This window comes from Mizuhopecten yessoensis, unplaced genomic scaffold (assembly GCF_002113885.1).
Source record: "Mizuhopecten yessoensis strain PY_sf001 unplaced genomic scaffold, ASM211388v2 scaffold7833, whole genome shotgun sequence".
Classification (NCBI taxonomy): Eukaryota; Metazoa; Mollusca; class Bivalvia; order Pectinida; family Pectinidae; genus Mizuhopecten; species Mizuhopecten yessoensis.
Window position 1 is genome coordinate 67,825 of NW_018407245.1, and position 27,704 is coordinate 95,528.

A 27,704-nucleotide genomic window follows, 5' to 3' on the forward strand; every position below is an offset into this window, starting at 1 on the left:
TTTACCCTCCAACTGGCAATAGTAATTATATCAAGTGCTTAAAAACCAACAAATAATGCCGAAATACCAAATATGTGGTCTGTTTACAATAATCTATTCTTAGACACGGGCTTCCGATATTGCTACCTGTATAAAAATACCCGAGGACGCGTCATAACAGTGCACGGTTGGATGCGCGCACTGGCATAGCAACCCGCCATAATCTCTTTCTTTACTAATTCCCTCTTTTTCTGAACTCCCCTCTCTTCTGTTTATTTGTAATGGTTATATGACAATGACGTATCTTACCTGATGTAGACTTGCTTCGTGTGTTTCGTCAATAGTGCCAAACCGATAATGAATTTTTAATTGTATCGGACGAAATTAACACATGTATGTAGTGACAACAGGATAATTTGACAGTAACTTTCTCATTATCATCTGACGTAAATATGTGATTGGCAAAACTAGGCGCATGTTTATTCGTTTAGCCACTTATTTGTATTAAATGGTGTATAAAGAATGTACCAGTATTGTAATGACGTAAAATGTTATGGTGTCGTAGCGATATTGATTCTGATTTTTAATTATCCCCACAAGACAGGCCATACAAACACACCTGTAACAAACGGGCAAGAGACTGAGATGTTAGCGGTCTTTATTCTAACATTGACGCCCGCTAAATCTCTAATCTAACACCTCGCCCCTGGCATTGTTCGCGTCCGTGGAGTCATAAAATCGTAGATCTCGACATTCAAATGCCTTTCAAAGGCCCGTAAACAGCCATTTGTGTTAAAAGCTTTACAAATGTATCTATCTTACTAAATGAAACGGGTGGGATTCTACCCCGCTTTGTCGTCATTGAATGTGCGGTATCGGTGTGTATCTTGTGTTTATCCCCGTCTACGTATACGGTTCCCCTTAGATACAGTTCGATCTGATCGACTGTAACGATACACACTCGTAAATAGGCACTATTTGTGTCTGGGTCCATTTTTTTTGTTCTGTACCAAATTCATTTGTATGGTAAATCTGTTAAATATATGCTAGACACGTGTGACTCTAAGTCACAAATCATCGAGGCAATATAAAGCTAGTACTTCGACGTCGTTGGTAAGTTAAACATGTTGAAACAGTCATGGTGCCGCAATCATAATTAACTAAACGGCATATCCAACTATATTAACTTTTTCAGCAGACTTTTAACATACAAACTATTCCTTTTGAGTGTCAGTGTAAACAATCGGCGAGACAAATCAACAGTACTGCTTTGCTTAATTGGAATTATGTCCAGTGTGTTTTTGTTCTTGGGATGATTTACAGGAGAAATTCAATTTGTTTTAAAAGGAAATCTTTCCAAAGCGAATTGTGACCTGTGCTCCTAGTTGGATGCTAATCGTCGTATTGTGTTCACAGTGAGGTTATCACATTATTCTTGTGGAAATAACAGTGAATATCGAAAATGAGTAAAGTTGTCAAGAAGACAGACCGTAAGAAGTCGATGACGCGTGGTGATGGTGCCAAATCAGCCCGAAAACCAAGTCTGAACGTGGACAGAAAACAAAGCATAAAAACAGAAAGAAAATCCAGTGTTGATCCTGAAAGAAAACAAAGTTTGATGGTGGCAGATAGAAAATTAAGCATCAACTCTGAAGAGAGAAATATGTCGATGGAAACTGCAGGAACACAACGAAAAGCGTCGACGTTTGCCGAAAGACGATCGTCAATTATCGGCGATACTCGGAGAGGGTCGATCTTAGAACCAATGATTGGGCGTTCGGCGCTTATAACGACGTCGGCACAAGGACAACGCCCCGTCAATATAATATTAGAAAACACATACAAAAATTGTCCTGACAAAGTAGTCCGGAATGACGATATCAGAAGATGTATACAGGAAGTGTTCGAACAGGAGCTACCCGAAACAACTTACAGCGAGGAAGAGTGCTGCATTTTGTCCAAAAGATTGGCCGAAATGATCAAACAAAGCGTGAAATCGTTGGTACAGCGGCACAAAATCATTACTGTAGTGGCCCTTGGTCAGCGCCAGGACTACTCGCCATCGGTCGCCTTCACCAGTCGCTGCGTGTGGAACGCTAACTTCGACACGTTCTCAGAATATACGTACAAGAACACGTCGTTATACGCTGTAGGGCTGGTATATGTGTTGTACGCTGAGTGACAATGGCGGTAATTATAACATCAGGGTATTGGCAAGTCGAGCAAAATCACGGATATGTCTTCTGAATCTGACGAGATGTTTTGTGAAAAATAGGTAAAAATGGCTGAACGTGTAAAAAACAGTATTGTGATACATTTGGTGTTATATGTATGTTTAAAATGTGAATTTTCACCGTTAACAAAGCATGTGGAACAGCGATTACCTATCTACACGTTACATTTGCCAGGAATCTTCAAGGTAATATCGGAAGATGGCGATATTCGGACTTCTTGCTCTCTTTCACACAAAAATGGAAGTATGTGTTTTAATAATATTTAAACAAAAACATCTGAACCAATGTATAATATCAATACTAATCGCTACTCACGAGTGAATAAAAACTATCCCTTACAAATAAATGCAAACTTAACCCAATATCATTTGTTAAGCAACTTATTTGTGTATAATTTAAAATTGTTAATATTTACTCTTTCGTTTCGAGAAAACAGTCGGATTAGGGAATCATCTGGATAACCGGCACAGGAATTATAACCCATGTATTTCAGCTGTATATTCGGTTTAAACCAGCTTTACGGATTAGCGAGGTTCCGCTGTAACTACATATAGGGCACTGGGTGTATGATAACGGAGGTAAGGAACCCAGTATAAAACACTACCTGTTATGGTTTAACTTGTGTCGAAACAGCATAAAATATAGTAGCTGTACGTACATGTAATGTTGCCCTAGCAGCTATTGGTCACAGGGACCTGAGAATTTGTCGACCAAAACTAAGGTGTGCAGAGTATTTTTACAAGTTTTAGGGGTTTAAAACAACTTTCGGTAAAAAAAAAAAACACAACCTCATTGAGAGTGGCATTTTTACCGAATATTTACCTAAACCCTTTAAACGTGTAAAACTATGATAACTCTGAACACCTTAAAATAGTTTAGGTCCAAATATAGCTGTAACAAATTCTCAAGTGCCTGTGCTATTGTCGATTCCTGGTATACTATTCGTACTACTAAAAACTTCGCCCTATGTGAGCTCGTGTGTAGAGTAGATCGTAGATAGTTGAGTTACGTAAAGATGGTACCCGGCACCTACTATACAGATAGGACTTTGATTTGATCAAAACGTTGACGAAAACTTCCCGACGGCTAATCGGTATACCACCGAAAACAAGATATAACAAAAATATTAGAGGTCCTAATTTAAGTGTTGAAGTTTGCAGTGGGATCAAGTTTTTCCCTTTCTGTGTCCCCAGCTATAGCTAAAAGGGGCCCACTATGACATCTCCAATCACCGAACCCGCGATCGAGGATTTTCAACGTCAGATTATGATGCTATGACGTCACTGGCCCACACTGTGACAGCTTGAAGGTGGGTTAGCGCTACAATCAGTGGACCTATCAACATCCGTAACAGTCAAACAGGTTTCGGACTAGACAGTTACTTCAATTTCATTCTGTGTTTACAAACTGCTGTTTTGGTTCTAAGCACTAAAATCATCGTTTTTCATCGATAATTCTTTTGAAATGAAAATAAGAGAAAACGTCTAAGTCTTTGTTAATGACGATTTTTTAGCACCTAACCAAGATAATTAGGTTCCTTGATGTTAAACAGTGAGAAATAATTTCATAATTATACACAGTCCCAACCCATGTACATCTGTGTTTATTTTCCTATAATTTGACTTAGGTTTGTGTTGTTCCCCACCCTGACTACCTGTGTGCTTAAAGACTGAAAACAAAGTTTTGAATTCAATTTCCGAAATCGTGATAACATATGAATAGACTAAATGTACTAATTATGATTAAGAGTATCATAAATCAAAGTCTTCACATTTCACTTTATTTTAAGAGCACATTTGTGTTAACCCTTGCAAGCGAAATCTCATGGACTTTGGTCCCATTACGTATAATTACGTAACTCTGCCACCAGTTTCCAATGGAAACCTGATCTAAAGATATAGAGACAATGGTCCCTGTCACATTGAACAAGTTTTAAAGGAATAACGACGTCTCTGTTGGGGGTCTATCTGGTTTTCATTCGGGTCACATGATATATTGGGGAAAAAATATAATATTTTAATTACATATAATGTTACAATTTATAACGCCATCAATCATAATTAGGTAAGTAGTATGTTGTAACCCCGGTGACATGTTAACCATTAGGAATGTATTGGGAGGGTACACAGGCCGTACCATAGATCTCATCTGATCATTATACATAGGTAAAAGTAGCGTACCAATTATCAGGCACGTACCCAGTACAACTTATCGGTCACGCCTACTCGTATCAATTACATACATGAATGACATATGACAAGGTCGTCATCAACTGCATCGCAAAGGCTTAACAAACATACCAGTCTGAAATATATCATTATGCGTCGTCGTCGTCTTCGTCATCATCATCATCATCATCATCATCATCATCAGCAGCAGCAGCAGCAGCCTCTGTGTCATTGTCGTCGTCGTCGCATACTCATTCCTCGTTTTCGTCGGCGTCGCCGTATAAATTGACGACTCTAACATCCCTTGTTGTCGTCGTCGGCGTCGTCTGATAAATTAGCGAATCCCAATTTGCCACATCTATTGTCGTTGTCGGCGTTGTCATTCCAATACCGCTCTTTATCCAATATTCTGTTCAGTAATATGCAGCCTGTATAATCTAGTGTGTGAGCAGTACATTACGTTATCATTAACCAGATGAATACCATTTCATTCCAATTGACAAAACATGAATGGCGATACCACCCTATGAAAAGTAAGCATACACACAGCCGATATTTAAGTATTTACATAGATTTCATATGCAGCCATTGTACTTTTCTGTGTTAGGTACCGTATATCACGATGTTCGGATCCATATATACCTAATTTACACATTTACAACATAGCGAATGCTTGCCTTCGCAGGGGCTTGATAGAAAATCTCAAACTGTAAACTCATATTTCTAGATAAACTATAAAATACCTTCATTCTAATCTATTTTGAATTTGGAGCGATTTTTTTTTATCATAAAATGGTGTAAAAAGGCTTAATGTAGGCGTTTGGCCGTATTTAATAGGATTTTAAAGCAAAGATGGATGGGCTAGTAAAGTCCTGTCAATTATATATATATATATATATCATGTATCGGCAAAGAAGTAAAAACGACAGTGCAGATAAAACATGTATTAATCCTTATCAGTGCAGCTTTTGCTTTTTATATGAACGAAAGTGCGTCCCTAGGTTTTATTTATTGATTTCTGAAATAAATATAATTTATGATGTGCGATTTTAATAAGCATTCACGCAGTTATTATAGATAACTCAATACGTAGTTCAATAGATAAATAACATGCAATAATTCTACTGTGTGATTTGATATACAATACATGTCACAACACACTGACCTGAAAGATATGCCATTACACGCAATACACATTACTTCGTATATAAGAGGGATATACTTTTTATATCCGAGCCCCTGTGATAACTAGCAGGGATTTAACTGGCATTAAGTGGCTGGTGCTATCTGCGTCGAGTGTCGTCAATATTCTCTGCTGTGGGTATTTACGTATATATTAGGATAACTCAGCCAGATTTTTATACCGGATTGTTGATCGGCGGCTTTGTGATCTAATGCACAACAGATCAGTATATAGGTGACTGCGTGTATCGTAACTCGGGGATACCCGGGGTACCGAGTCAGTCGAGTCCAACGAATCACAATAGGAATCACAATCGTGAGATCTTATTTAAATTATATAGCTACATATACAGACCCATCTAAGGGCTAGGTCGGAATGTTTAAACACAGAGAAACAAAGGTCGTCACTAAGTGGCTTTGTATGGAAGGCGAGGGAAATACGTTAAAATTGTTTCAGTTTTAATTTCATTGCCCGGACTACATTTAGACAAGAGACAGTGATTAGTGACATACCAGCTGATTGGCGAGTTCACATGTGAAAGGATCAAACCAGGGACGACGTTCTTATAAGTGGTAATATTAACATAAACGAACCGTATTAATTTTCAATCGTGTACCGGTGAAAATTGGATTTTAATTGCGAGTGCCAGGTATAAGTATTACACTAATCTTACCGGGACAAAGGGACTTAATTTGATCTTTAGAAAGTAAGTCCCTATATAGCAAACATGAGTACGAGCACTAGTAGTAAGAAACAGGACAGGAAAGCGGACGGAGCAGGACGGAAGCTGAGCACACTTCCTCCATCAGATGCTGCCACCCGGAAGTCCTCTTTAGAACTCACAGCACCGGAAAGTTTGGCTGTTCGGAGACCTTCTATTGACAATAGAAAAATGTCTATTGTAGATTCCATCCCAGGTCGTTCAACGTTAATTATAACGTCAGCACACACGCAGCGTCCGAACGTCAAGTATGAAAACACTTTTAAAACAGAGCCGGACAAAAAAGCCCGGAGTGACCACTTACGTGACTGTATCAAGGAACTGTTCGAAAAGGAACTGGACGAAAAGACATATAACAAAGAGGAATGCAGCAGCATGTCAAAGAGTTTGGCGGACAGATTAAAACAGCGCGTGAAAATGTTAGGTTTTTCTCGTTATAAAATCATCACAGTCGTATGTATCGGCCAGCGCGAGGAATTCAACCCTTCCGTAGCTTTCACGAGCAGGTGCATGTGGAGCGCGCAGTTTGACACTTTCTCACAGCACGTTTATAAGAACACGTCGTTGTACGCACTCGGCTTGGTGTATGCCATGTACGCCGAATGATGGAGACTCCATGTTTAATTTTAATGTGTGTTAAAATAAATTGTTGTGAAAAATGCAAGTGCCAATGTCGATGTCATTGCCTATTTATATTTTTTCGAAGAGACTTCCGTTTCCGTAAAGACTTGGCCGGAAGTCCACGACACCGGAGTACGCAGTCGTGTCTTGTGGCGCCTTTTTACTGTTACTGGAAGAGCTAACTTGTCTTCTTGTTTTCTCACTGATTCTCTCAATGGATGGTTTACCATGTTCTTGATTCGTAATTACTTGAAATGGGATCTTGTCCTTCATATAATCTGTATACAAAGGACATGACAGTGCGATATCAAGATTTACTGTCTGGGAAACGCAGCTTTTTATTTCAAAATCGGAAATTTGTAAGTGTTAATTTGACATTATGAGAAGGCGCCTTGCCCTGCTTAGACTGTACTTATATAATAATGAGTGGAATCAACAGTAATCATGTCATTTAATTTCTTACTTATTCTTACTATAAAAGCCATAAAACACTTATAATTGATGTAACAAGTATTGGTGTGTTTTTTTGTCAAGAGAAGGGATGCACTACAGTGTATATGATTGATCTTCGAACTCTCATGCAGGTCTCATTTCTAGTCTTATCTACCCCCTCCACGCACATTTAACGATTTTTATTACGACATATATTGAGATATGAATCGTCTATGTAATCCCTTGGTGTCTCTCATATCGGGGTCCAGTCTGTCATAAATCAACTTTGTACAACCTACATACCGAAATGATAAGCACACGGGTCATGACATCTGTTGAATAATATGCTTAAATTTATTATAACACTGTTCAGGGCCCGTATTCATGAAACCATTATCATGTTCAAGCATTGATTTTGTGCTCAAGCCTAATTTCTTGTTCCGGTTATAAATTGATAAAAAAAAGTTACAAGAAAGTTGGTTTGAGCACAGAATCCGTGCTTGATTATGAGAATGAGAACGGTTTCGTGAATATGGACACAGGTCACAGGCCTCGACAGAAATAAGATTTAACATATTTTAACTGATCGAAATAGCTATCCCGTGTAAGTTGCACACATTCAAGCTAAACCTGCACCGCGTGTCAATTTAAAAGCCTATTGGATCGATTCTTCTGTAAAGACTCCGAGAATTAATCAATTTTGCTTTAAAAAAAAAAAAGGATATTTAAGGCTTGGACAAATATATAGCTGAATTTTTATACCTGTATTGCCTTAATTTATTAAATTGGCCACCACTTAAGGTAATTTGAGAAAGATGTGTGTATTCCATACTATGGAATATACGTCAATGTGATTTTCAGGGTGAATGGTTCCTACTAAATTTGTAAAAACCTAGTTGTGATTAACGAAGCAGTGCGTTGTGTGTGTGGATCACTGATACAGTCTTATGTATTAAAAGTGGTACATTTAAATCATCCGATATAGTACAGTAAAACTTCTATACCAACCGTGGTACGACTTACCAACCTTATTTTTTTTTTTTATTAAATGTTGATTCTGGAATTCATAAAATTATAAAGGACATCTTAAATTTACAACCCAGGTCCGGGTATCCATTTGCCAAGCGTACACCCAATGTTTGTAACGGGTTGGACACAGGCTCCACTGTAACAGGAGAAAGAGAAATGCAACGGCCAGACAAAGGTTCGAACCCGGGACCATGCGACGCATAAAATATATTTCTTTAAAAGAGAGATTTTATATGATAGGTGATATATGTTATATGTTATTGAAGGTATCTTATGCATTGTATGAGACATATCGTATGCTATATTAGATATCATATTTAGTATATATTTTATATAATATTTAAAATACATAGCTTTTCATTCTTTATAAGTTGTCCCATAAAGAAATTAAACGAAATATTTAACTTTGTTACTTATTACATTTTATTTTACAAGATATCATAAAATACATGATATCATGTTTAGCTGAAATAATGTTACTTTTATGATCTCTCTTTTGTAGAACGATATTTCCTCGCTTATTTAATGTAAAGAGTATAATATTGTACGCAATATTAATGTTATATAGTATAGGACATACATATTGTAAGAGTGTATACAGTGTATTTTAGAGTGCAGTATATGTGGTGCAGAAAATGTACAGTATGTATAGAAAAATTCATAGTATTGCTGACGTAAACAATATATCTATTGTATTACAGTATAGTGTATACAACTCACTGTAATACAATGTGTATTGTGTGTACACTATGTAGGGTAAACATTATATATGTAGTACGCTATATAATTTGTATACGACACTATACACAGTTTATACTTTTGTACAGTTTCTACAACATGTAGAGAACACACTTTATAATGTATAAAAGTGTAGAAAGAACAGCAGGTATTCTGCATACAATGTAAAGAGTATAGTTAGTGTATGCACTGTGTGTTTGATATACATTATACACACTGTATACATTGTGTGTAGTTGTATTTCCGTGTTTTCTATCCAGACTTTTGGTTGTATTAAAGACATCACTTCCCGAGGCACGTTTCAAGGTATTAGTTAGCTAGGCTAAGATTATAATTATTTCTACATTACGTTAAGTATATACTGTGAGACATTTTCCAATAGTTTGTTTAGCCAACATAAATCTGGTATTATAAACGTCTTATAAAAGCGACCAAACGCCATATCAGTTGTCGGGTGGTTTAACCGCTCTACAAAGCGCCGTTAGGGAAGATCCCATATTTTTGTATAAATAATTTCTGATCTTGACAGTCTGATCCTGAATAAAAACGGTGTTATGATTTCATAATTACCGTGATCATATTTTAATCATATATAATCAGTTAATCACGATTGAAATATGTTTTAAACAGCAAAGAAAAATACTATTTAGAAGTTTATTGACGTGACATCAAGCTAACAGTACTTTGTACAATTGTACCGGCGTACTGCCTCTTATTATGGATCAACTTACAAACACAATTAGCCAAGAACGGTTTGACTATTCAGACCACAAAGAAGGAATTGTTTTAAAGTTAGGTATATAGGTATTTCAGCGCTTTGTTAACTTGTCATTGTTAAGTGAGAAATGGACTGGAAGCTAAATGACAAACGACCAATCAGTACCGGACATACAATGTATTACAGATTACACAGGGAGACAGTCCGTGGAATTGTATTTAAGTATGTGTTGAACAGTCGGAGTCATGTGCACTAAACAATATTAGGTTCTAATTTTTGTTTGTTACAAAAAGGTATTTTGGTAAAATGAGAGCATTGCATTGAGATACAAACCACACAGTTTGTGTAGATAGCAACGACACCATACGTATACTTGTGTAGGTAACCACCTAACACAGTTTGTATATTTCAACGACAAATTTCTGGAACCAGATTCAAGAATGATATGTAAAGTAAAATTCATGGTAGCAACACGTCATTTTCATATATCTAAACAAATTTAAAATCATTGTATAGCAAATCAGAAATTGTCCAGTGTTTATCTGAAACGACCTCAGATTCTTAACCGCTGTTCAACATCCAGCAGTAGTGTCAGGAAACCGGTAAAATATTCGTCATAAATCTAAGAATGAGTTTGTGGAGGTTTGTTATATCATATATCTATGCTGCCATCTGATTAAAATGAATATGGTATTCAGCAGGAAAATCTATAAATTTTCTATTTATTACATATTAAAGCGAAGGAACATATGACAATGATTTTTTTACTGATTCTAAAAAGGAGAGTAGCGTAATCTTAAACGCCATATTATAATGACGTCACGTTTGACAATAAGACTGCGCTGTTTTGAAGAAACTACTCAACGAAATTTCACAGTTTTCTGCTATAATCTGGTCAGATTTGCTAACACATTGTTATGATTTGTGTTGTTTAGTATAAGTATCTTTTTTTATGTAGCAAAGATGTACCAAAACAACAAATTATTTATTAGTCGGTTCATTTGTTATTGAACAGAAAATCTGCGGTGTTACACTCTGTCCCCCTAGTCGGTCACATATATAAAGTTTCACCGTGCCCCCTTAATCGGTCACATCTATATACGTAACCAAGTGTTTCACCGTGCCCCCTTAATCGGTCACATCATTATACGTAACTAAGTGTTTCTCTGTGTCCCCTTAATCGGTCATATCTATATAGCTTATCAGGTGTTGCACTGTGTCCCCTAGTTAAGCACATCTATATAGCTAGCTAGGTGTTACACTGTGCCCCCTAGTTAATCACATCTATATAGCTTACCAGGTGTTACACTGTGTACCCCTAGTCGGTCACAACTATATAACTAACCAGGTGTTACACTGTGCCCCCTTAGTCAGGCACATCTATATAGCTAGCCAGGTGTTACACTGTGCCCCTTTGGTCAGGCACATCTATATAACTAACCGGGTGTTACACTGTGCCCCTTTGGTCAGGCACATCTATATAACTAACCAGGTGTTACGCTGTGCCCCTTTGGTCAGGCACATCTATATAACTAACCGGGTGTTACACTGTGCCCCTTTGGTCAGGCACATCTATATAACTAACCGGGTGTTACACTGTGCCCCTTTGGTCAGGCACATCTATATAGCTAGCCCGATGTTGCACTGTGCCCCTTTGGTCAGGCACATCTATATAGCTAGCCAGATGTTACACTGTGCCCCCTTAGTCAGGCACATCTATATAGCTAGCCAGATGTTACACTGAGCCCCTTTGGTCAGGCACATCTATATAACTAACCAGGTGTTACACTGTGCCCCCTAGTTAATCACATCTATATAGCTAACCAGGTGTTACACTGTGTCCCCTTAGTCAGGCACATCTACATAACTAACCAGGTGTTACACTGTGCCCCTTTGGTCAGGCACATCTATATAGTTAACATGATGTTACACTGTGTCCCTTTGGTCATACACATATATATAGCTAACCAGGTGTTACACTGTGCCCCCTTGATAATCACATCTATATAGCTAACCAGGTGTTACACTGTGTCCCCTTAGTCAGGCACACCTACATAACTAACCAGGTGTTACACTGCGCCCCTTTGGTCATGCACATCTATATAACTAACCAGGGGTTACACTGTGCCCCTTTGGTAGGGAACATCTATATAGTTAACATGATGTTACACTGTGCCCCTTTGGCCAGGCACATCTATATAGTTAACATGATGTTACACGGTGCCCCTTTGGTCAGGCACATCTCTATAGTTAACATGATGTTACACTGTGTCCCTTTGGTCATACAGATATATATAGCTAACCAGGTGTTGCACTGTGCCCCCTTGATAATCACATCTATATAGCTAACCAGGTGTCACATTGTGCCCTTTTGGTCAGGCACATATTTATAGCTAACCAGATGTTACACTGTGCCCCCTAGTTAATCGCATCTATATAACTAACCAGGTGTTACACTGTGCCCCTTTGGTCAGGCACATATTTATAGCTAACCAGGTGTTACACTGTGCCCCTAGTTAATCACATCTATAAAGATAAACAGTTGCTACACTGTGTCCCCTTAGGCGGTCACATCTATAAAGCTAACCAGATGTTACACTGTGCCCCCTTAGTCGGTCACACCTATATAAATAGCCAGGTGTTACACTGTGCCCCCTAGGCGGTCACATCTATATAGCTAGCCATGTGTTACACTGTGTCCCCTAGTTAATCACATCTATATCTATATAGCTAACCAGGTGTCACATTGTTCCCTTTTGGTCAGTCACATATATATAGCTAACCCGGTGTTACACTGTGCCCCTTTGGTCGGGCACATCTATAAAGCTAACCAGATGTTACACTGTGCCCCTTTGTTCAGGAACATCTATATAGTTAACATGATGTTCCACTGTGCCCCTTTGGTCAGTCACATATATATAGCTAACCACGTGTTACACTGTGCCCCTAGTTAATCACATCTTTACACTGTGCCCCCTAGGCGGTCACATCTATAAAGCTAACCAGATGTTACACTGTGCCCCTTTGGTCAGTCACATATATATAGCTAACCAGGTGTTACACTGTGCCCCCCTAGATAATCACATCTATATCCATATAGCTAACCAGGTGTCACATTGTGCCCTTTTGGTCAGTCACATATTTATAGCTAACCAGGTGTTACACTGTGCCCCCTAGTTAATCACATCTATATAACTAACCAGGTGTTACACTGTGCCCCTTTGGTCAGGAACATCTATATAGTTAACATGATGTTACACTGTGCCCCTTTGGTCAGTCACATATATATAGCTAACCAGGTGTTACACTGTGCCCCCCTAGATAATCACATCTATATCCATATAGCTAACCAGGTGTCACATTGTGCCCTTTTGGTCAGTCACATATTTATAGCTAACCAGGTGTTACACTGTGCCCCCTAGTTAATCACATCTATATAACTAACCAGGTGTTACACTGTGTCCCTTTGGTCGGGCACATCTATAAAGCTAACCAGGTGTTACACTGTGCCCCTAGTTAATCACATCTATATAGATAAACAGGTGCTACACTGTGTCCCCTTAGGCGGTCACACCTATATAAATAGCCAGGTGTAACACTGTCCCCCCTAGGCGGTCACATCTATATAGTTTACCAGGTGTTACACTGTGTCCCCTAGGCGGTCACATATATATAGCTAACCAGGTGTAACACTGTGCCCCCTAGATAATCACATCTATATCTATATAGCTAACCAGGTGTCACATTGTGCCCTTTTGGTCAGGCACATATTTATAGCTAACCAGGTGTAACACTGTGCCCCCTAGGCGGTCACATCTATAAAGCTAACCAGGTGTTACACTGTGCCCCCTAGATAATCACATCTATAAAGCTAACCAGGTGTAACACTGTGCCCCCTAGGCGGTCACATCTATATAAATAGCCAGGTGTAACACTGTGCCCCCTAGTTAATCACACCAATATAGTTTACCAGGTGTTACACTGTGCCCCCTTAGTCGGTCATACCTATATAAATAGCCAGGTGTAACACTGTGCCCCCTAGTTAATCACATCTATATAGTTTACCAGGTGTTACACTGTGCCCCCTAGGCGGTCATACCTATATAAATAGCCAGGTGTAACACTGTGCCCCCTAGTTAATCACATCTATATAGTTTACCAGGTGTTACACTGTGTCCCCTTACTCTGTATGTATATTGCGCGTGCATATGTCCTTGTTTTTACACTGTACCCTCTTATAAGTACATGATACGTACATCAGTCCAGGTGTTACACTTTGTGCCCCTGTCCCTAAGTCAGTAAGTGTACAATGCCCCTCCCCACCCCCACCCCCACCATGTACGGTGTTACACCGCTATCCCTAGTCAGTTAGTACATAGTCACACCTTGTCGTCTTCCGTAATGGAATTCCCAATCATACTAAAACGGTTTACGTTACATATAGATCGTGAAACATTTAAACAAGACTTCATGGTCTAAACCTCTGCTTAAGTTTGTTAAATAAAGCGGGCTGAAGTACAGTTCTTTCTTTGAACTGTCACAGAATATGTTACAAAACGTACCCTCAGATTGCCCGTAACAGTGTCATTACGGTAACCGAGGCTACAGGGTGTAGCCTGCCGTTTGATGTGCAGTTTGAGTAGAGGTTCAAGACAATAGATGCGTACTCACAGACGACCTTCACGAGAAACAAAAGCGTATCATCATAAGTGCTCTTTTTACATTTTAATATATTTTTGTCTAAATAAAAGGAATATGATATTTTGGGGGACGAGATATGGTTCGCCTTTTCTTCCTGGCTGAAATGGTTATCACAGTTTGAATACGTCCCTGGTTACACTTGATACGCATGCCCCCCTAGTGTGGGTAGTTATCAACCAACCAATCACGCGTTTTCGTCTATTAGGTAACTGAATTCACTTTATATCTATATAAAGCTGAGGTTAGTCATGGTTTTATTTGACCCCAGTATCTCAACATCGTGATTTAAAGTGAAAAATGTACGGTAAGAGAAAAGGGCAACCATTGGAACATTTAGTTAGAAAACAAAATCTGTCGTAAAAAGAATTAACATGAAATAAAATGGATCTCTATCAACAATTAAGATCTCTCATTAACGTTGAGATATATAATATAATGTGTCAGATTAATAAATTAATTAATCGGTGATCTATACTTCATGACATAATTATAAATTATGTTGAGGTGAATATATGGTTATATAAACCTGAAAGAGTTATATTAACCTGGACAAAGTCGATTAAAAGTTCGTAATTGTTATATTATGTAAAATGTAAACAGACAGTCAGACAAAATTACGCATAGGAGATATCCTATGCGTAATTTTGTCTGACTGTCTGTTTACATTTTACATAAATATATACCACACGTCTGTCTGTCTGTCTGTCTGTTTGACTGTCTGTTTACATTTTACATAAATATCTACCACACGTCTGTCTGTCTGTCTGACTGTCTGTTTACATTTTACATAAATATATACCACACGTCTGTCTGTCTGTTTACATTTTACATAAATATCTAACACACGTCTGTCTGTCTGTCCGTTTGTCCGTCTGAACCACGTGTTTACGTCGACTGTAAAGGAGATGCATGAACACAAGTTATTAGTACTTATGACATTATATTGAATTAAACTAAGAGTGGTAAATTAAACACGGAGAGTACGATAAGTAATACAATCATAATGTATTCTGAATACATCCCACCTCGATGGCTTGAAGGTTGTACCAGGGCCATGCCAGTGATTTAAACCATAAGTCGAATATGATCCACTTTCGTTATAATGTCTTCAGTACTGGTAGCTTCGGCCAAAACGTTTTATTGAACTACGAACTCGTCCTGTATACAATACTAGATATTTAATTTTATCAGCGAATGTTTGCTCAAACACATCATAAAGTGACAGACTTAAATGATAAGTGTCTAAATATATATTAATCACTTTCATATTCTCCCTCAGTTCAAATAAATTTGTTTCTTCATAAAACAACACATAGTTGTGGCCTATCACCCATTACACCCCACTCGTCTGACACCTACCTACTGTCCGTACCCACAACGGCAGGTNAGACGGTTGGTTCTATATAGTATAGATAGCGGGGTACTGAACCAATAAATCTACCACATTTGCAAGTTAAAACAGCGTTTGATATGCATAATACGTACATGTGTATATAATGGAAGTGTACTTTTATTCAAGATAAACTGATATATCATACATATACATGTATATCGGTACACTACGTTCTCAGCAGTGTACAAGAGCACAGGGGCATGGGAAGGTGTTACTGCTATATTTGGACCTAAATGTTTTAGGGGTTTAGATCGACTTAGAATGACATTGGGGTGTCATTTTTTTTTACCGGAAGTTGGTCTAAACCCCTAAAACATGTAAGATTACTCGGAACATCTTAGTTTAGGTCCAAATTAATATAGCTGTAACAATTTCTCAGGTCCCGGTGTACATATTTACATCTTTACTTAATCAATGTTCGGGTGTTTGAGGCACTTTTGATTTACAAACCGTGCTTATCAAATCAATCGTATTACATGAAATTGTAGTACTGCCGTGATACCTTACGTCAATGCAAAATGTATGTTTTCAAATCGCGAAGACCAGCATGAATTATTTATAATGTATACTCTCCTGTGGCGTTAGGCTACGACTTTCTCACGTATATGCTATATTTGGTGTCCGATCTTCAATATCAAGTCCACGTATGAACACCTCCAAATTATCGACTCGGCAAGATATGGCATCAATACAGTGATTAGCATATCTCGAAACGTTTCGATGTCATCCAGTGCTCAAAAAATAATCTGTATTTCGCTGTATTGTATTACAATCCTTCGCAGTATCCCCCACCCCATCCCCCGGCCTAAAGGCATACCGTTTCCAAGAGTGTCTAGTTAAGGAAAGGTGAAGAAGTCTAAAAGACTTGGATCTGTACAATGTTGCTTTTGTGAGATGAAGCATTGTCGTGAATTAGCTAGATGTCGTTCAACCCTTTACTTGCAGGCTTTCTCATGTAGAATCTTTTGACATGCCTCAGTACTTTGTCTCTTTAAAACCTGGCAGTGATAGTTTTCCCTTCCTTGCACGGTATCTGAAACAAAGGCCGTGTGCTCTCTTTGTTGTCAACTTCACCATTCTTTAAGTTGTTCAACTACCTGAAAACAGTTCTCAATGTGACGGTAGAAGTGCCTTTTATGTCGTACAACTCTGCATGGATCTGTTTTGGTGGTATACCTGAAGCACACCGTGCTTTAACACAGGAGCGTATTTACCATTAGACACGAGTGCATACCGGGGGGAACCATTCAACCATAAATAACTTGTTCAATTCTTGTCGGATGACGTAGACATTTTGCAAGTGCATTGTTTTTCAAGTGCTTTTGCAGTCTGCCAAGGCGCTAAACTATTGTATTGCCCTTTCATACAATGAACTTAGTAACTGTATTACCCTGTGTATGTTGTTTTGAATTGTTAACCTCTTGTTACACACACAAGTTTGTCAAGAGTGTAATAAAGAATCTGAATTTGAATCATACGGGAGTTGTGTGGTGACCGAAATTATTGATTAGCCTTACAGGCCATCTTCAAAATCAAAGAGTACCACTCTCTGTGTATGAGAACGAAACAATCGAATTTCAAAGATACCCATAGACAATTTCCTACATAAAATGCGTCGAGTCCTTCAAGTGATGGTCTGTTTCACTTGAAGGACTCGACGCCTTTTATGTAGGAAATCGTCTATGGGTATCTCAGCAACAGTTTGTCCATTGGCATGATAGCCAATGTTGACTTTTGAACCAAACTACCACGGTTCAAGGTTGACCTTTGACCTCAATATGATATCTAGAAAAAAATTGCACTGCTAATCCACGTAACACACACAAACATCGTGCATGTATAATTTAATAGTCCTTTAACGACTTCAAAAAAGTATGACAGGTAAGTTAAAACAGTTTATTAAAGATCATTACCGAATGCAGACGAAAACACTAGATTCCCATGTTTTTTTTTTTTATATATACAGTAATTACCTCCCCTTAACTTCGTTTTGGAAATAACTAGCGCAATTTGACAAAGGCACCACGTTGATAGAGCTAATACATAACAATCTGTAAGGTCCAGGGTTCGAACCCTGGTCTGGCTACGCTTAACTTTTACACTTAGAACAGTCATTGATCATATTTTGTTCATTTTCACAAAAGTCTTGTAGTAAATTATACTTTTTTCAGGAATGACTTATCAAAGCTATAATCATACCAGGAAAAACAGTCTCCGATTCATAGTTAGTTTATATGACAGTGGTACGAGATCCTTTAATGTGAATATTTTATATCATATAACTTTTATTTTAGAGACTGAAATGTTCAGCCTTGTACCATGCAATCTTACACACTTCAAAAACAAATAACTTAACACACCGTATAGCTGCATATTTTTATTTCAATAATTCGTTCATACATTTATAGTTACATATTTTAAATATTTGTGACGAAGGAAGTTAATCAAATATGTACATTCTTGTTATTTTGAATTTCATTGCGTAATAAAACTATTTAAAATCTGATAAAAAGAATCAGTTAAAAGGGACATGAAGTGCTGCTATCAAGGAAGGGAGTCACTGTCTGTCAACGAAGAAAAGTGTAAAAGTCTGAAATTAAATTTCTTCAGTCATAAAACTAAAGAAATATCTATATTAGAAATATGCTGACCCTTCAAAACAATTCCTTTGCACATTAACAAGTAGAAATTCACATTTTTGAATGAAATCAACGTCACAATTACTGACATTGGGCTCAAAGTACAGTAGGTCATTTGAGTGGATCAGAAAAAACAACTCCATTGCTAGTTACAAGTGGAGAAAACCCCCACCACACAATTCAGTGTTATGAAGTATTTTAAGTATCTATATTTCCCATACCAGTTCTATCAAAAAGGTTTTCCACTTGATCAGTAAAAACCTAACTTTGATAATGCAATGTACCTGGATTTTGGCTTGTACTTATGAATCATTTGAATGGCCCTGTTTGAGCAAACTAGAATTGCCACGTGGAAGCTTAAAGTAAGATGGTAAACTGTTACAATCTATACCGATAATACGTGAAGGTTTGAAGGAAACGCCAATCTACAAACTAGAATCACAAAATGAAGACTTCCAGTGAAGACTAGCATTGTTTTTAGTACACTTTATGTGGTGTAAGTCTGCTATACAATAACAATCTCACAAGCCGATACAGTGACTGTGCCTTATTGACACACTGTAGAAATGACCTGCTGTTGTTAATTTTAATATATTTCCCAAGTCTTCTTAGGGTTTGAATTGAATGTTGTTTTCTGTGTTGTTTTCAAAGACAAACACTGACATGACCCAGATTGTGGTCTATCAGGCGGCCATAATGTCACTGGTTACCATGGCAAACCCTGTTGAGTTTAGGTTTCCGAATCTTTCTTCAAGAATGTTTTGTTATTGATTATCAAGTCAGACACAACTAAAGCGTTACTTTTGCAGCCTCTATAACAAAATAGCTGCTTCGCTGAGCCATGGATCTAATCTAATTCTGTGGTTGGGCACACTTTTTTCAACCCTGGCAACTATTTGGCATATTATAACTGCAAATTCATCACTCTTACATAAAAGGTATGAAAGAAAAACAATGATATGTTTGGGGAACAATAGGTTTGTATGGGACACATTGATATGTATGAGGAAAAAAAGGTTTATATGGGGAACAATAGGTTTACATGGAGAAATCTAGGTATACACAGGAATGGCCGACACAATTAGTATCGACAGTTTTCTATACAAATAACAATCAGCGTAACTACTTGACAAAAGTAACCAAAAACGCCTTTCCACAAGGCCATGAATCAATGAACTAGTACGAAAAATTGCAATGAGACTGTGTGACAACCCAGAAATGTTATATCAGTACAAAAAACAAATTAGAGCTAGTGATTTTCTTCCTTCGTATAATTTTATTTGTTATTTTAGTGAACTGAGACGAGATGTTATACTGAGTCTGAGACAAACACAGGATAACGAGGCTGAGACAAACACAGGATACTGAATCCGAGACAAACACAGGATGCTGAATCTGAGACAAACACAGGAAGCTGAGTCCGAGACAAACCCAGGATGCTGAATCTGAGACAAACACAGGCTATCGAGGCTGAGACAAACACAGGAAGCTGATTCCGAGACAAACACATGATGCTGAATCTGAGACAAACACAGGCTATCGTGGCTGAGACAAACACAGGAAGCTGAGTCTGAGACAAACACAGGATACTGAGTCTGAGACAAACACAGGAAGCTGAGTCTGAGACAAACACAGGCTTTCGTGGCTGACACAAACACAGGAAGCTGAGTCTGAGACAAACACATGTATGCTGAGTCTGAGACAAACAAATGTATGCTGAGTTTGAGACAAACACAGGATGCTGAGTTTGAGACAAACACAGGATGCTGAATCTGAGACAAACACAGGATACTGACTCCGAGACAAATACAGGCTATCGTGGCTGAGACAAACACTGGATAGCAAGGCTGAGACATGGCTAGGAATTCTACAACACTAATCACTTCACACAACATGTAAACCTACACACATATCATCTAAATGAAAAATGTATCCAAAGTACACAATGTCATACTGGCGTTTATCTTGAGAGATGATTCACTTAATCTTAATCACAACATATCTGTAGCTTCAGTGAGAGAATCATGTCAATGGAAATTGTAATTTTGAGTGTTTTTCCTCTCCTAGGGTCAAAATTACTCCTTTTAATGAAAGCATAACTAATTCATTTATATCATACCCTGGTATTTCATTTGTATGGTAAAAAGTTATTTCTGAAACTTCTGATTTTTTTCTACATACATGTGTCCCTCAGTGAAAAATGTTACATGCACAAAACTAAACTTATATATACCGTTTGGAAGGCGATGAACGAATACACCAATTATGTTGTACATATGTGAAGTTAGACATGACAAAAATGACTTTTTTGAGTTATGGTAAATAGAGATATTTCAAATTCAATTCGAGTTAATTATCCACACTTACATATGTGTACAATCTTAATCTGGGTGTCTGGAGTTTGCAAGCAGCATGCGTAAAACAATCTACAATTTTAACCTCCGGAGTTTGTAAACTGCATGAGTAATACTTTTGTCTATAATCTCAAATCATGGCCCAACACCTAAATACAAAAACCATAAACTAAGCATTTACGTGTTATAACAAGTACGGTAACAACAACAGCAAATATGACAGATTTTAATTTCACTGTTCGCCGAGGACTTTCCATTAGAATTTTTCTCAAAATATCTCAATTTTTTTTCGGTTCTTATTTCTCAAAAATAAAAAGATGACATAAAAAATGTAGCTACCATGTTATAAATTTGGTAAAAAAAAAATCTTACAAAAATATTTGTTTCCTTTTCATGATTGTTATGTTGTAGTTTTTCACAAAGAATATTTGAACATATTGCTGTTCCTTTATTAACCCATTTTTTACCACTTGTAAAACAAGTGGAAGAGGATCTTATTATGAAAGATGGCATAACGGGGCAGTTTGATTTTTTTCCCATAGCAACATTTTCCTCAACAGATCAAATACAATTTATTCTGAAAACAGCTTTCTGAATGATGTGAGAACAAGTTTCAACTCTATATCTTATTTACAGCTGCCGAATCTCAAGAAAAATTGGAACAGTTTGATATAACACCTGATCAAAATGAAAATCAACACAAAAATTTTCAATGACAAAAAAAATCAAATAATCATCAACTTTTCTAATCTATATGACCGGGGGTATTTAGCTTAGAAATTGTAACCCTACAAAGCAGTTTATGAGATTGAGAAAAGCATTTCATACATTAAATACTCCAATTCCTGCTATAAATTGTCATTTTAGTTCCTAGTAACTTTTCACTACAATACAATCATTTCAAACTGCCCACCTCATCAATAGAATGTAGAATTAATTCATTACATTCACAAAGATCAATATATAAAACAACATTTGATGAAATAATCAAAATTTGGTATTTATGATTTATCTGAAGAAAGAATCATTTGTTCAGCCTAACAATATATGGCCAACTGAAGTCTAGACCTTTCACTTTTGTCATTCTGAATGACTTCAGCTGCCTTGTATAAGGAGAAAAAAGATTCCACATCCCTTAGTGTTACAAATCCTGGTACGAACAGGTGATAGGTAAAAAACAGTGTGACTACTTGTAAAAGCTAATTTCCTCCTTTGTCGATTCGCAGACAGTTTGTTAGACTGTCTGTGATTGGTGGTTTGGCAGCTCCTTTTCTTCTCTGTTGATTGGTGAACTTTTTTTGTAAGATGGTCTCTGATTGGTAGTTACAAAGTCTACTTCCTTCTCTGTTGATTTACATACTGTTTGTTATAAGACTGTCTCTGATTGGTGCCACCTCTGGCCCCACCTCCCTGGTTGCCTGGGTGACTAGACTGACGGTACTGGTCATTAGGTACTGATACACCTAAGAGTAAAAATGTGTTAAATCAATTAAATAATAATAATAATTTGAGGTTCTTATACACCACTTTATCACAACCCAGTTTGTAGGTCGTCTCAAAGCGGTTCACAAATTATCATCCGTGGTTATAGGGCCTTAGCAACCAGCCAATATCTTTCTAAACTCCCTGGGGAGCATACAGCAGGTGCTGCCATTTCAGCGCTCACAGCTAGCATTCAACAATTCTAGTAATGCCAAACCACGTGCTCATTTAAAGCTGAGTAGACTGGAACAATCGGAGTAAAGTATCTTGCTCAAAGATACAACACAGTGTCGTTAGGCATGCCTCGAACCCGCAACCCTTCGGTCACGAGCCTGGGGTCCTACCACTAGACTACCGTGCCTCCAATTAATAACTAGGAAAGCAACTACAGTAAAAGCCCTTGAACTCTAATCCTCTGTCGCAAAACAACTTCATTGGATAAGGAAAAGAAATCATGGAAGGCAGCTTTCGGTGTCAAAATCATTATTCTCATTCCTGTACGAATGTGACTTTTACAAAATACATGTAACAGATGGACAAAGACCGATGACAGAGTGAAGCAGGGGAGACATGAATAACAGAAGTGAAGCTTAGTATTACAAAACCATTTTTTTCTTAATCCTGTTTATTTTCAACATCATTTCCATAGCAGCTTTACTTCAATAAGACTACAACTGCTTGAATATAATGAGGATAGACCGTGCATAGCTCCGATAACGTTACGACAACTTACCAATGTTGGGGGGTCCCATGTTACCCTGATTGGCTGCCATAGTAGTATAATGAGAATAGACCATGCATAAAAAATGTAGCTCCGATAACGTTACAACAACTTACCAATGTTGGGGGGTCCCATGTTACCCTGATTGGCTGCCATAGTAACTTGCCTTGGTGATGACCCAGGAGGAATGTTCTGAATATAAAATGAGATTAACGGTAAAAGTCATGATAGAGGATACAAGAACACTTTCCATCATTTTTTTTCATTCTAATCAAAATTTGATTGTTCTTCTTAATACAAGAAAATGAAGTTGGTCCTTCAAAATTTTTAATTAAGAATAATTAATTACAAGCAAGGTTAGTGTTAACTGTGACCAAGGTTATCAGGAAACTGTGTTAACTGCAAACAAGGTTAGTGTTAACTGTGACCAATGTTATCAGTAAACTGTGTTAACTACAAACAAGGTTAGTGAGAGTATCTAAAGTGCAAACAAAATAGGAAATTAAGCTGATAACGAAGTCATACTTGAATGAAATTATCGTAGGAATGTCAAATAATCAAATATTGTAAACTTATTTTCAGATTACCCAGGGTTTGTAATAAACATGTTTTACAGTTCAAATATTTTGGGGTTCATATCAATAACAGATGATTTTATAACATAAATATTAGTTGTTTGAAAATGAAAATAAGATAAGATGGGTCTTACATAGCTGTATCCCCCCTCCCAAGTCAAATGTAACCTTTGACCCCTAAACCTTGACTGAAGAAAACCAAAATCTGATCAGGTTTAGCATCTGATGATATCATACTATGGTGTGAAAATGTAAACTAAAAGAGTGGTCAAATGTGACTTTTCACCCTTCGACCTTGACCAATGACCACCAAAATCTACTCAGTTGTAGAAATCAATGTAATAACACTCAGCTATGAATGTCAACTAAATCTGTTACTGGGTTCACGAGAGATTTTGTACACAAGCTTAAGTGATAAACCAAATACCCACTTACTAAAGTGAGGAGGGTGTAACTACATTTCTTCCCCAACCACTATTACATAGGTTTCCTTACTCCTGACTCACTGGATAAACTTGCTAGGAGTCAGTAAACACTCTAGTTACCCACTAGTGTGTAATACCCTGGACGTGATTTGATCAGTCAATCTTCTAAATTATAACATCAAGGATCAAAGCTTTGCGATATCATCTTCCATTGTGACGTCATAGTTTATGGCAATTGTTTCCCTGATCGGAAACAGGAACATATGGTTTTCTAGACATAATATCTGAACATTGTGGGAGAAAAAGGTCCCCAAACTCGTGATGGGTTAGGGTTATCATCTTGTTTATCTAACTCTTAGTAGTTAATTTTTAAATTGTAAAAGATACTCAGTAAACCTTGTGTCCTTATACAATTTGAAAATTAACTAACTCGAGTTAGATAAACATGATAACCAGCCATCACTCGTTGGGGAACCTCTATGTAACTATTGATGAGAGTATACCTGAGCATCATGAGAAGACTGAGGAATGATAGGTTGCTGTACAGAAAAGGATACTAGATCATGTCTACCCCTTGTCACCGTGGTAACACTAGGCACAGAACCCTGTAGCTCCAGGTGACGTGGGGAGGAGTGTAGAGGATGGTTAATCATGGGAACGAGGTGTCCCACCACCGTGTTAGGAGAGGAAGCAAGAAAGTTAGTGGCGACATAGGCCGAGTTAGTCGCCAATGGCGATGTTGATAGTGATGAAGATGGACATGCATGTGGCGAGTGAGATAATTGCCATACAGGGTATGCGTTTGGTGGTGTTCCCTGGTGGCGCTGTTGTTGCTGCTGTTGTTGCTGAGACAAACGCTGTTGCTGCGGCTGGTTTTGCATGAATTGATTCATCCAGGGATGGCCAGGCATCCCCTTACTGTGTGGACTAGTGGACATGTACGGCTCCTGGTACTGAGGCCGGCCTATTTGTTTAGGAGAAGACATTGGCCGGGGGTCATGACCTTGCTTCATAGGTGATACAGTTTGTCTAGGAGGTGGGTAGGAGTCGGATAGGTTGACTTTGGACCGTGGGCTACCACTGTAATTGCCCTGAGGGCTGCCACTGTTGAACTGCCTCGGTCCTGTCGACCTCTGGTTACCAAACGGCATGGGGATATTCTGAAAGGTAAACACAGGATAGTAAATACTGACTTATCTCATTTTATATGTTGGATAAGAGAAGAATCTGCCGCCGAGAGTTAACAACTAAAGCATTGATCATTTGTACCCCCAATGGTTTTAGTTTCTTCCATGTGGTAACACAAATTACTTTTTCAATTCCTCAATGTTATGTTCATATGAATATTAATCTTTATATTGTATGCACAAGAGGTTCCTATACCACAACCAGTGAAATGTTTACGTGTTTTGATGATCAGTGTGATATGTATGTACTCTTTCAGCTTCATCAGACAGATGAACAAACACTTTACTTACCTTCGCAAAGAGAATGTTCAGAAATGGATTTTCACATGTATGTATTAGCATTCATCTTTACATGTTTATAATAACATCAACTCATTCACCCAAAAAGACACATTTGAACTCTTCCAACTCAAAGGTTGGAATAGTTCATTATGAGATTTCAGGGGTAAATGAGTTAATCTTTACTTTTTTATATTGACTAGCACTATCCTTAAATGAATATTTTAAAATTTGTCTAAAATGTACATAGTAACATTCATATTTATATAATTTTACTATCAATTATTCAAATATACAGGTCTTTGACCTCACATAGAAAATATGTAAAATTTGGCTACAGCAGCTGTTCAGATAACTGGTTTAGCTAGCTGATCATATTGTCTGCGTCACTCTTTGGACTGACAAATTAGGTTTGGAGAGGATAAACAATTTGGTGTGACTATATTAAAGATTTGAGTATAACAGTTTAGAACCTGATGGCGAATAGTAGAATATTACAGAAATAACTGCAGAAAGTCGCAGTATATATATTTCACAGATGTCATGGTTACTAACTTCCTACATTTTTAACAGTCACAGTAAGTTAGTATTTAGGTGCATTCAGTTGGAAAACATTTTGGGTGGAATGTTTGAAACTTGTACAATACGAAAGTCAACCAGTAGATAACTTAACAGTAAGGTATATGTAATAATTGAAAGTTTGCCAGTGTTATTTCTATTGACAAATTACGATTTTTAATATTTTTTAATATGATTAACAGTTAAAAAAATATGTAATTCTAACCAGAATTACAAATACATCTGTAGCACATGTACAAATGCTCTGTAATGTTCCAAAATAATTCACTACAAAAATAAGCAAAGCAGTAAAAATCGCCAATAAATTCCTCTTGTTATTTTGACACAGTGACTGTAAATATACTTAAAAATAAATCAGTCACCATTTCTTGGTACTACTTTTTGCTAATTCATAAATGCAAAGTTGTGATATCTGCAAAAGAAAGCAAGCACATGAGTTTGCATGATACGCCCGTCAGCAGTCATAAGAATCACGCAAATCTACTGATATTAAGATAGCTATCACACTGAACGTAAAACAGATAAATGGACTAAAGCCATACCATAACATCACCTGTCAGTGGCAGACGTACATAAAATAGGTGATGGAGCCCCTGCATTCAAAAACAAAAGTAGGTCAAACTGAGGTCACAGTGACTTAATTTTATAATGTTATTAAGATAGAGTCCTACTCTGCAGGTTTTGCCTAACAGAGTCCTGGTACCAAGTAGTACATGGCCCCTTTCAGGTATCCGATTCAACCGTTTCAACCAGCTGAACCCGAAAAGAAAACGACAGGCTCAGATCTGAACTGAGGCTGCATGTGACCTCTGGAATATTCCGTGCATGCGTATTAAGGGGTCCAGACGTGCCTGACCGAAACTGAAATGCTGACTATTGCTTGTTTGCATTATTTCTTTATCAAGCAAGGTCAATTCACCTAGGATACTTTAGACTATGTTATATTATTTAGTAAACACTCAAAATTGTTATTTATTTGTCATAAAACTCCGAAACTTTGCTTTTTTTTTTTTTAGCTCTGCCTACAGTTTGGTCTAAGTGCATTAATTTATTGCGGAATATTTCTGCACCACCTGAACCGTTTCACCGGGGATATACGAATGCAACCTGTGAGATATGGTTATGAGAAGGGACATAACTCTCTTAAACTGGGCATAAATTCTTCTTATTGCTCATGGCCTCCATCTTCAAAATTTATATCAGCCAGCCAAGATTCATCGAAATCCAATCAGATGACGGTAAGTCACATAATGCAGAGACCAATCAGGTTGTAGTATGCTAATAAGATAGTTTCATCATCATCTAACCTGGCCTCTGTCTTCCTATTGAGTATCTGCTGACCATGTTTCATTGAAACCCAATAAGCTATGATGTGAAATGCAGACCAATCAGTTTGCAGCATGCTGACTAAGATATGCATACATTTTGTACATACCTCATCCAACTTAGTTTCCATCTACCTAAAATGTTTCTTCCAACCATTTTTATTAAATCTGATGATATAAGGAAAGTAATCGCGTGGAAATGAAATGTTTAATAAGTGAAA

The 27,704-nt window shown here is 37.6% G+C and overlaps 3 protein-coding genes across 8 annotated transcripts in view; 2 read left to right on the forward strand and 1 right to left on the reverse strand.

The window, feature by feature from the left end:
- The first annotated feature begins 1,441 nt into the window (after window positions 1–1,441).
- Window positions 1,442–2,161, forward strand: LOC110454407 (tctex1 domain-containing protein 1-B-like). The gene has a single exon (XM_021503894.1). It carries the CDS (start codon window positions 1,442–1,444, stop codon window positions 2,159–2,161), a length of 720 nt encoding a protein of 239 aa, XP_021359569.1.
- Window positions 2,162–5,643: 3,482 nt separating this feature from the next.
- On the forward strand, window positions 5,644–7,717 carry LOC110454410 (tctex1 domain-containing protein 1-like). The gene has a single exon (XM_021503896.1). The coding sequence runs from the start codon at window positions 6,292–6,294 to the stop codon at window positions 6,889–6,891; it is 600 nt and encodes a 199-aa protein (XP_021359571.1). The 5' UTR covers window positions 5,644–6,291; the 3' UTR covers window positions 6,892–7,717.
- A 10,564-nt stretch (window positions 7,718–18,281) lies between these two features.
- The window catches only part of LOC110454399 (terminal uridylyltransferase 4-like), a 37,755-nt gene continuing 28,332 nt past the window's right edge, over window positions 18,282–27,704 (reverse strand). For all 6 annotated transcript variants that reach the window (XM_021503876.1, XM_021503881.1, XM_021503882.1 and 3 more), the window contains exons 25-27: window positions 24,905–25,273; window positions 23,230–23,305; window positions 18,282–22,373 (exon numbers count right to left, since the gene is read on the reverse strand). In XM_021503876.1, coding sequence (XP_021359551.1) covers window positions 22,243–22,373; window positions 23,230–23,305; window positions 24,905–25,273 — 576 coding nt within the window. In that variant the 3' untranslated portion in view covers window positions 18,282–22,242. The remainder of the gene's footprint in view (window positions 22,374–23,229; window positions 23,306–24,904; window positions 25,274–27,704) is intronic.